The following is a 9844-nucleotide window of genomic DNA, read 5'->3' on the forward strand; positions in this document are numbered from 1 at the left end:
CCCCCTCGTCCCGGCCCCCCCCCTCCTCACAGCACTGCCGCAGGGAGGGCCAGCCGTGGGGCGGCAGATACGCCTTGCCGCTGGGCTGCTGCAGGAGGCAGAGGATGGCACCGTCCATCTGCTGGAGGACGCGCAGGGAGAGCAGCGCCTGCCTCGTGTCGGGCTCCAGCCCGTACTGCTCGCACTGCACCAGCTGCCGCACCAGCGCGAAGTCCTGCTGCAGCTGCAGAGCGCCCTGCAGGCTGCGGGCGGCGCCTCAGCACCGACCCGGCGCCCAGCCCGGCTCTCCCCCCTCCCTACCGACTCCCCCCGGACCTGAACTTGATCTTCTGCGCCAGGATGTGATCCATCCACGCCTCCACGAAGGCCGTCATCACCCGCGCCAACGTGGGCACCTGGGAGTCGCGGGGCAGCAGCTGCGCGCCCTGCAGCACTTGGCCCAGCACCGTCTGAGCCGCCGCCGCCGCGTAGTCGCTGGGGGAGCTGGGCAGCTCTGCGGAGACACGGCGTCAGCCCCGTCCGGGCCGGGGGGGGGGGGGGAAGAGGATGGGGGGCCGCCACCCACCGGCTCGGAGGCCGAGCCTCCAGTGCCTGCCCAGCGGCATGGTCTGGTCGAAGATCTCCGCCGACATCCGCTTGCAGTCCGTGGAGAAGAGCTTCAACACGTCCCCCGCGAACAGCTGCGAGCGGAGAGGAGCCGATGGGGGGCGCCTCCGAGGGGCCGAAGCGCTGCCTGCCGCTGCGCTGCCGGCTGCGGGCCCCCGGAGCCCCGGCGGCGGCCGTACCTGGATGCTGGCGGCCGCGGAGCGGATCTGCAGGCGCAGCCACCGCTCGTGTTGGGAGCGCAGGCGCCGGTGGGGCGCGAGGTGCTGCGGGCCGTCCTCGGGCTCCGGGAAGGCCGCGTTCACCAGCAGCTCCAGCGCGTCCGTCTCGGCCTTCAGCAGCTGCGGAGCGGACAGCCGTGACCTCAAACCGCCTCCGGGGCCGCAGCGCAGCCCCGCACCGCGCCGAGCCCCGCGCCCACCTGCAGGTCTCCCTGAGTGACGAGCAGGAACTGCTGCAGGGACCACGCCGCCAGGTACTGGAAGGCTTTGCCCATCAACCAGGAGCGCGAGGCCTGAGCCGTAGCCAGGCAGCAGCCCAGCAGCTGCAGGCGCAGGCAGGGCGAGCCGAGGGGGCTGCCTGGAGGCGGAGCGGGGGAGCAGCGTCACGCAAGAGCCAACGCGGATCGCCCCCATCCCCGCGTCCCGGCGATGCACCGCTCACCCTCTGGGTCGCCCGGCAGGTTCCGCAGGGCGGAGCTCAGGGCCGGGTAGAGCCGCTGAAGGAGCCGCGCCGTGCCGCTGTGCGCCGCGCCCTCCGAGCGCTCCGGCACCGCGCAGCGGTCGCTCAGCCCCGAGCCCAGCGCCAGGGCGAAGTCTGCGGGGAGACGCGATGCGAGCGGTGCCGGCAGCCGTGAAGGGGACACCCCGCCCCACTTCCACCCCCACGCGTACCTCGGTGCCAGTCGAGCAGGGCAGCCCGGCACTGCAGCCGCCGGCACAGCCGCCCCAACTCCTCCTCGCACTCCGGGGGGATGCGGGCTGCGAACGGACAGCGCTGAGGAACGGCCCGGGGCCGACCGGCTCCCACGTGGTGCCGGCCTTCCGCGGAGGCAGCCGAGCCGCCCCTCCCGCACGTACCGGGACCGAGCGCCAGCTGCAGCTCCCGTGCGACGCCGGCGGCGCGTCCCGTCCCGCCGGCCGGTAGCTCCAAGCGGGGGCCCAGCGCGGCGCCGGCCGCCTCCCAGCACAGCGGGCGGTACCGGGCGTGCAGAGCCTCGGCAGCCGCCGCGTGGGTCGCGTCCAACCAGCGCACCGCCTTGCAGGCCGAGCCCGGCCGCGGGGACGGAGCCGCGGGGCTCTCCGTGGGAACGCCGAGGGCAGGACGCCAAAGGCCGTCGGCAGAGGCCACCAACACCTGCAGCACGGGGCCCACGAGCCGCTCGTCCTCACGGCACAGCGCCCGCAGCGCCTCGGGGAGGCTCCGCGCCGCCTCCCGTCCATCCTCATCCTCCGCCGCAACGAAGCCGCCGTCTCCGTGCCGCAGGAGCCGCGCGAGGCTCTCGGCCGCCCACCGGCCCCTCTCCGACGCCAGCAGGGCCAGCACCCGCCGCAGGGGGAAGGCGCGGGGCGGCATCCCCGCGGCCCGGTTGGCGCCGGCGGTCAAGCGAGCGGAGCCCGGCTCCGTATCCAGCTCCGCCAGCACGCGGTTGTAGATCTCCAGGCCCTGGAAGAGGTCGGCGAGCTGCGCCGGGGGGGCCCCGTCCCGCGCCGCACCGCGCAGCGCGGCCTCCAAGCGCTCCTCCAGCAGCCGCGCCGCCTGCAGCGCCAGCAGCTCCAGCGCCCGCCGCATGTGAGCCACGGCCTCGCGCCGCCCCAGCAGCAGCGGCCGCAGCCACGCGTCGCCCCGCATCCGCCGCCGCAGCGCGGCCCAATGCCCGGCGTGCGTCCGCAGCTCCTCGCACAGCGCCCGCAGCGGCCGCGGCTCGGGGCTCAGCAGCAGGCGGACGAAGTCGGAGGCGGCCTTCAGGCGGCGGCTGTAATGGCGGGCCAGGCGCAGCTGGTGGCGGTGCTGCAGCAGGGCGTGCAGCGCGGCGCAGCGCTCGGCCACGCGCGGGTGCACGGCGTGGTAGCAGAAGGCGTCGGCTGGTGGCGGCAGCACGTGGCCGCGGAACGTCTCGGTGCGCGGATTCTCCCAGGCGCGGAAGGCGCGGCGCAGCCCCCGGAAGCTCTGCTCCACCAGGGCCGCGCGGGGGCCGAACTCGGCGTCCTCCTCGTCGCTGTCCGAGGCGGAGGAGCCGCCGCCGGGCCGGGGGGAGCGCAGGCGGAGAATCCCGGGACCGACGCAGCTCCGCAGAATCGCCTCCGCCCTCTGCAGGGAGCGCGCCAGGCCGCCCGGCGAGGGGCCGCCCGCGGGACGGAGCGCCGCCGGTGGGAACGCGGGGCCCGGGGCCGCCGGGGACCTCGGGGTATGGTGCGGGACCGGAAGTGCCGGGCGCTCACCTGGCTCCGTGCGCTCCGTGCCGCTCCCGGGCAGGGCGGGCAGGCGGCCTCGCGGCGGCACGCGGGCCATCAACAGCAGCAGCAGCGCCTCCAGGCCGGGCCCGTCGGCACCCAGCAGCTGGCGGCACGGAGCGGGCGGGGCGGGGCGGTGAGAGGGGCGGGGCGCACTCAGCTCCTGGCCCCGCCTCCCGCCCCCTCGGCCAATCGCCGCCCGCCGCCTGCAGCGAGGGGCGGGGCGACGCTGCGCGCGGGGGCGGGCGCCGTTGCCACGGAGACGCCGCCCGCGGCCCGGCCCGGCCCGGCCCTGGATTCGCAGCCCGGCGGCGGCCCCGGTCCCGAACTCGGCCGCGACGACCGGTGCGGCTCCGGCACGCGCCGCCCGCCACCCCCAGCGCGGCTCCGCCCCGCGCTCCCGGCCCACGGCGCCCCGCTACCGCGACGATCCCCGCTCCGCGGGTCTCACCTGCAGGCACGGCCTCGCGCAGCGCCCGTCCTCCATTCCCCACGGCGGCGTCGGGACGCGGCCCGGAGCGGCGCGAGGCCCGGCGGAAATGAGCTTAACCGCAGCGCTAATCTGGCGGCGCCCGGGGGACACCGGGACGGCGCGGGGGCGGCGCCGGCCGCGACGCGAGCGCTCGGCGGCGCTTGGGCCTCGCGGGCCACCGTCCTGCCCTCATCCGAGATGGAGGCGGCCGCCTCGCGCCCCGCCCGTGCCCGACTTCCGGTGTCCGCCCAGCGGGCGCTTCCGGTTGCTGTGGGCGGTTCCGTTCCGCCGCGTTTCGCTTTCGTTTGGCGGCGGCTCCGCCCCGCGCGGCCATGGGGGACGTTCCGGGGCCGGGGCTCGGCTTCGCTCCCTTTGCGGTGCCGGGTTGGTTCTGCCCCGAGTCCGACGGGGAGGAGGCGGAGGAGGAAGAGCGCTTTATCCCGACCTACGGCCGCCCCCCGTTCGCTTTCTATGGGCCGTACGGCGATCCGCTGCTCGTCCCTCCGCGCGGCTTTACGGACGCGGATGCGGAGCCGCGCGGGCTGAGCGGGGCGTGGAGGCACCGCGTTACGGCCGAGGTGAGCGCCGCCCCGGCCCGTCCCACCGCGGCCTTCGCTCCCTCCGCTCCCACCCGCTCTGCTCCCGCAGCCCCGCTCTGCTCGGAACCGTCCCTGCTTCTGCCTTCCTGCGGAGCCCCGCTGCGATTCCTCCCGGCTCCGGGGCTCCCACAGGTGTCCCCACCACCCCGCGGCCGCCCTGCTGCTGGCTGCCTGTCCCAGCCCTGCCCTGCCCTGCAGCGCAACCCGGGGGCTCGCAATCATTCACCAGCAGCTCTCCTTCCCCAGGAAGCGGAGAAGAATGCAATGGAGCTGCTGGCAGAAGAGGAGAGAATGAAGAAGAAAGCAGAGAGGAAGAAACTGAAGAAGAAGGTGGGTTTTATGTGGGTGTGTAATGCCATGACGCTCACACAGCTCTCCTGGGGCGTGTGCAGCCCTTCCTGCTGAGCTGTGCCCTCTGTTTATCCTCTGCCTGCAGCTCATCGGGCAGTGAGCTGCGCCCCAGGGCGTGTGCTGGGTTTGTTCTGCACCGTGCTGGTGCCAGCTCACCATTTCTGTACTTCTGGTTTCCAGAAGCAAAAAGACCGGAGGAAACAAGAGAAGTTGGAACAGGAGCTGAGGAGCAGGCAGGCAGCCGCGTCGGTGAGCAGCTTTGCGCCTCCCTGGGGCGGGCAGCCCTGGGCACAGCACTGAGCAGCAGCCTTTTGGAGCTCAGGGGGCTCCTACAAACCCCCAGACACCAGGGGCCGGGCTGCCAGGAGCAGAGCCCACCCTCTGCCCTCGTCTGCCTGCAGAGCACCGCATCCCCGGCCAGTGCTGCGGGTGCCACTCATGGGGACGCCAGCAGTGCTGAGGAGGAGAGCGGCTGCCTGGCCTCCAGCCCCCCTCAGCGCCTCCAGGATCGTGCAGAGGAGGGAGTGGGGGATCTGGAAGGGATAGAGGTGAGAGTGGGATGCCTCGTGCTGGGTCAGCCCTGCCCAGTGACCGCAATGTGTCTGAGTCCCTGAGTGTCCCCTGAGTGCCACCAGCCCCGCAGCCAGGGCCCACAGCTCCGCACGGCTCCCATCCCTCATTTCCCTAGGATGAACTGGATTTGAGTTGCACCTTTGTCATCAAAGCGTGGCAGAAAGCGGGCGTGAAGCCGCCAGCACCTGCAAAGGATAAATCAGTCAGAGCTGATGCTGCAGAGCCCAACAAGAGGCTGCAGGAGGGGGTGAGTTGGATCCCGGTCCTCACAGGGGCATCTCCACACGTGAGAAGTGTGCTGCTCAGTGCAGATGGTCTGCAGGGCCCCTGGCACAAGGAGCCTTAGGTGGCGTGGGGCAGACCAACACTTGGAAAGGGGAGATGACAGCAGGACGAGGGAAAATGGGTTGAAGTTGAAGGAGGGAAGGTTTAGGTTGGATGTCAGGGTTGTGTGCTGTGAGAGCGGGGAGGGGCTGGAACAGCTGCAGAGAGGCTGTGATGCCCCGTCCATCCCTGGAGGGGTTGGAGGTTGGATGGGGCCCTGGGCAGCCTGGGCTGCAATGGGGAGGTTGGTGGCCCTGCATTGGTGGGGGGTTGGAGCTTCGTGATCCTTGAGGTCCCTTCCAACCCAATTCTGTGATTCTAGAGGGGTTCAAGAGCCTGGCGCTGGGCACAGGGATCCCCAGCTGCAGCTTCCCCTGTGGCTGGCACAGCGCAGTGATCCCAGGGCTGGGGTTTGGTGCCCAGGTGGTGATGGGGACACTGCGTTCATCCCACGCTGCACGCTGGGGGCTGTGGCAGCTCCTCTGTAGCCTCTGATGGGTTTATGGAGCTGGGGGGGGGGGGCATCCTCTGCCCTCTCGCAGCAGCTCTGCAAGCTAAGGCACAGCAGGGAGTAATGCCCACGCACCGGGGACAGCAGCTGTGCCTGAACCTCTGCTCCTGGGCCGGGGCAGGAGCCTGAGCCCCCACTGCCCTGTATGGCTGCCCCACAGGCACCCGAGCCCCCACTGCCCCGCACGGCTGCCCCACAGGCACCCAAGCCCGAGCCTGCGCTCTTGGACACAAACATGTTGGAGCAGAGCCTGATTCTTGCAGGTCAGTGCCTCGGGCATCCCCGGGCAGCAGGAGGCAGAGGGTGGGCTCCGCTCTGCTGCGTGCCAGCTTCGGGGGTAGGTTTGCCCCCCAGGAGGGCTGTGCTGGACACGCGTCCTGGCGCTTATCACCATCTGTGGGGCTGCACGGCTGCTGCCTGTCCCCACAGCTCCTTTCCCACGCAGCTGGGCGCAGTGCAGAGCTGCACCGTCCCCCTGCAGAGCCCCACGCTCCCCGGCTGCGTTGCTGCGTGCCGGTCAGCAGCGGGCGATGCTCTCCCTGCAGGCTGCGGCTACCAGGCTGCCGTGCAGGGACGCTACGCAGAGGCTGTGCAGGCCTTCACCGAGGCCATAAAGCTGAACCCCAGGGAGCACCGGTGAGCGGTGGGCTGCGGGGGGGCCTGGGCAGCGCCCTGAGCCCTCACTGCTGACCCACGTTGTCCCCCAGGCTCTTTGGGAACCGGTCGTACTGCTACGAGAAGCTCCTGCAGTACCAGGAGGCGCTGAGGGATGCCCAGATGGCCCTGGAGCTGCAGCCCAACTGGCCCAAAGGCTTCTTCCGCAAGGGCAAGGCGCTGTGGGGGCTGAAGGTAGCGTGGAGGCAGGGCTGCAGGGCTCGGCGTCCCCGCGGGCAGCGGCTCAGCCGCTCTCTGCTCCCAGCTCTACGCCGAGGCCAGGGACACCTTTGAGCAGCTGCTGCACCTCAAGGGCGCCCACGCTGACGTAGCCACCCGGCTGGAGGCCTGCCAGATGCTGCTGCAGGTGAGCTCCGGCCCCGCCGCTGCCTCCCCACCGCTGCCCTGTGCCTCTGACCCCTCTGCCCTGCAGCAGAGCAGCCTCCGCGATGCCGGCAGCCCCAGGGAAATCCCCGCGCTGGAAGCTGGGGAGCCGCTGACACCCACCTCCGGTAAGGGGCCTTCGTTGTGCTCCCGGGGTTGGGGTGAACGTGGCAGAGCTGGGAGGGTGCGAGGGGTGGTGCTGAGCCCTGAGGGCTTCTCAGCAGATGAGTGTGAGAACGGCGGCAGCAGCGATGTGGACGCGGGCGGCTTCGTGACCGTGGTGAACTCGAGGAGCCACTCGAAAAGCCACGTGCGGAACACGGCCACGGCCAGCCCCAGGCACCCGCTGCCTTCCCAGCACCCTGCCAGGTAAGGCTGGGATTCTGGCACGGGACAAGGGGCTGCTGGGTCCACGGGCTGCTGGGCGGCCACCCTCGGGGATCGGCAGGAGCGGGGCAGGGGTCGGGCTGCTGGTGACAGTGCCGTTTGGCAGGGACTGCTATCCTCTGTGGGTCGGAAACATCACTTTCAAGGTCACCAAGAAAGCGCTGCAGAGCTGCTTCGGCCGGTGAGTGCCCTGCAGCTCCCGTCCTCCCCGGCCCCATCCCTGTAGGACCTGATGGCGCCGCACCCCCCCCCCCGCCGCCCGGTCTCTGACCGTCCCTGCGCCGGGTTCCGGTTCTCTGCGCTCCCGGGGAGCGAGCCCTCCTCCATCGCGGTGCAGCCCGGCCGCCTTCTGCTCCGTTTCCCCTTCCCTGCAGCGGGGGGTGGCCGGGGGCGGCTGGCTGAGCTGCCCCACCACGCAGGTTCGGGCAGATCCAATCCATCCGGCTGCTCCCGGAGAAGCGCTGCGCCTTCATCAACTTCCACCAGAAGGCAGCGGCGGAAGCGGCGTACGGAGCCATGCTGGTGAGCGCCGGGCCGGGGGCTGCCGCTCCCCGTGCTGCGGGACGGGCGCACGGCGCTGACGGCTGTCCCCCCCCTGCAGGGCGCCGAGCTGGAGGGCTGCCGGCTGGCGCTGCAGCTCAAACACCCGTCCCACGCCACGCCGCCGCCCCGGCAGCGCCCGTAGGACCCTCCGTGGGGGAACCTTCCTCACCTCGCGGGGTGCAGAGCGGGACGCCCGGTGGGCGCCGCCCCGCGCGCTGCCGGACCCACGAAGCAGCCCGCGGCGCTGCGGGAGCTCGGGGCCGCACGCCGGGCTTTGGAGCCGCGCTCCTGCCGCAGCCTCGTGTGCCTTCTCCCCGCAGCGGCCGGCCTGGTCTCATCTCGCCGCCCCGCCGCTCCTACCTCGTGCCCCCGGTGTGGCCGTGCCTCGTGGCTGCAGCCCGGCTGCGCTGCCCCGGTGCCACGGGCCGGTGCCGGGCGGCTCGGTACCCACGGAGCCCTTCCTGCAGGGATGGGAACCTGCCGTGGGTTTCTTAATAAAAGCGAGAGCCGACGGGGCCTTGCGTGGCTCTTTCCCTCGGCCTGGAGCCCTTCCTGTGATGGGAAACCCCGGGGCCGGACGGAGGGCATCTTGGGGTGCCCGGTGCCCCCCGGGACACCCAGCAGTGGGGGTCCCCTAACGTGGGAGTGGGGGCGGTGGGTGCTCCGGAACGAAGTGTGAGGGGCCGTTTGTAGGTGAGGGAACCGCGGGGCAGCGCGTCGGGGGGGGGGGGTTGGATTAATATGCAAATGGGCGGCGGGGAGAAGGAGCGCGGGAGACAGCGAGTAATTAATCACTAGTTAAAAGAAATTAATACCAACAGCAGAGGTTGTCAGGAAGCAGCCGTGGAGTTAATCATGCAGAAAATTGGAAGAGGAAAGAGATGAGAGTGTGTGGGGAGAAGGGGAGACAGGGCTGAGGCTGACGGGTCCGCTGGCCGGGGGCACGGCACTGCATGGCACTGCATGGCACTGCATGGCACGGCATGGCACGGCATGGCACTGCATGGCACGGCACTGCATGGCACTGCACGGCACGGCACAGCGTGACACAACAGCTGCCCAGAGGCGATCGGGCTGCACACCCCGTGTGTGGGTGCACGCGGGTGTGAGCGTGGCCCCGTGCCGGGAATCGGGGGACACGCGTGGCCGCAGTGCGGGGCTCCGTGCCCGATGCGGGGTCCCACAGCCCCGGCTGTCCCCGGGCTGAGCCCCTGTGTGCGGCTCTGGGAAGCACCGTGCCCGGGGGGGTGGGAGCTGCGCGCCGCCCGGCCCCGCAGCCGCTCCCACCCCGATCAGCTGCACCCCGGGACGGGGGCTGGGATGGGCTGGGGGCCGCGGCTGGGGGCACCGCAGCTGCCCGGTACTGATAGGGGATGGAGGAGCCGGGGGGCCGGGCTCGGTTCCCGCTGCGGGGATGGAGAGAAGACCCACGGGCCGAGCTGCGCGTCACCCAGCGCGGCCTCCTGCCGGGGGAGGGGCGGGGGGCCCCGAGAGCCGGGGGGCTGCGGGGACGGCCAACAACCCCCCCTCCTCGTTATCCGCTCCGCGTCTTCGCTGCGGCTGCGCGACAGTCGGGCGCTCGTGGGGCCGACGTGAGCCGCCGGCTGCGGGGCGAGGGGGGAGCCGGGGGGGGGGGGGGGGGGGGCGGCCCTTCCGCTTTGCTCACCCGTCGTGGAACGGACGGTTGTGGCCGGGGCGCCCCGGGGGCTCCGCGCCGCCCTGCGGGATCACGGCTGCGGGAACAGCGGCTCGGGGAGCGGCTCCTGTGAGCTGCGTGCAAACCCGCAACTGCGTGTACGACCCCCCCCACGCCCCCCCCTGGGGGAGGGCAGAGGATCCGGCCCCGTATCGGCACTCGGGGAGCCCCGGCCCACCCCCCCCACCCCGGGGCCGGATTCCTTCCCGGCGCTGCAGGATCGCAGCCGCAGCCCCCGCGCCCCCCGCAGCCCCCCTCGCGCGCTCCTACCTGTCAAATTAAACGCGATTCCCC

At 72.1% G+C, this 9844-nt stretch overlaps 1 protein-coding gene across 5 annotated transcripts; it reads left to right on the plus strand.

Annotated features, from left to right (window-relative positions):
* The first annotated feature begins 3830 nt into the window (after positions 1–3830).
* Positions 3831–8034, plus strand: LOC122168980 (tetratricopeptide repeat protein 31-like). Of its 5 annotated transcripts, none has more exons than XM_042834695.1 (14): positions 3831–4106; positions 4374–4457; positions 4659–4727; positions 4880–5026; positions 5167–5298; positions 6086–6149; positions 6432–6522; positions 6594–6735; positions 6806–6907; positions 6974–7052; positions 7146–7293; positions 7418–7492; positions 7731–7833; positions 7913–8034. In XM_042834695.1, exons 1-14 carry the CDS (start codon positions 3861–3863, stop codon positions 7994–7996), a joined length of 1566 nt encoding a protein of 521 aa, XP_042690629.1. In that variant the 5' UTR covers positions 3831–3860; the 3' UTR covers positions 7997–8034. The 5 variants fall into 5 exon arrangements, with proteins under 5 accessions (XP_042690629.1, XP_042690625.1, XP_042690627.1 ...); XM_042834691.1 differs by having other exon boundaries at positions 3832–4106; positions 6047–6149; positions 7913–8029; XM_042834693.1 differs by having other exon boundaries at positions 3832–4106; positions 6047–6149; positions 6977–7052; positions 7913–8029.
* The last annotated feature ends 1810 nt before the right edge of the window (positions 8035–9844 follow it).

The sequence above is a fragment of the Centrocercus urophasianus genome, unplaced genomic scaffold (assembly GCF_019232065.1).
Source record: "Centrocercus urophasianus isolate 14NV4802_14NV808 unplaced genomic scaffold, USGS_Curo_1.0 seq_482, whole genome shotgun sequence".
Taxonomy (NCBI): domain Eukaryota; kingdom Metazoa; phylum Chordata; class Aves; order Galliformes; family Phasianidae; genus Centrocercus; species Centrocercus urophasianus.

What these genes read in the sequence shown, in the direction of transcription:
- LOC122168980 (XM_042834691.1), top strand. Translation starts at nt 3,861, where the DNA reads ATGGGGGACGTTCCGGGGCCGGGGCTCGGCTTCGCTCCCTTTGCGGTG. An exon ending in GCAGAGCCTGATTCTTGCAG is followed by an intron (nt 6,150 to 6,431) that starts GTCAGTGCCTCG and finishes CTCTCCCTGCAG; the next exon opens with GCTGCGGCTACCAGGCTGCC. An exon ending in CCTGCCAGATGCTGCTGCAG is followed by an intron (nt 6,908 to 6,973) that starts GTGAGCTCCGGC and finishes TCTGCCCTGCAG; the next exon opens with CAGAGCAGCCTCCGCGATGC.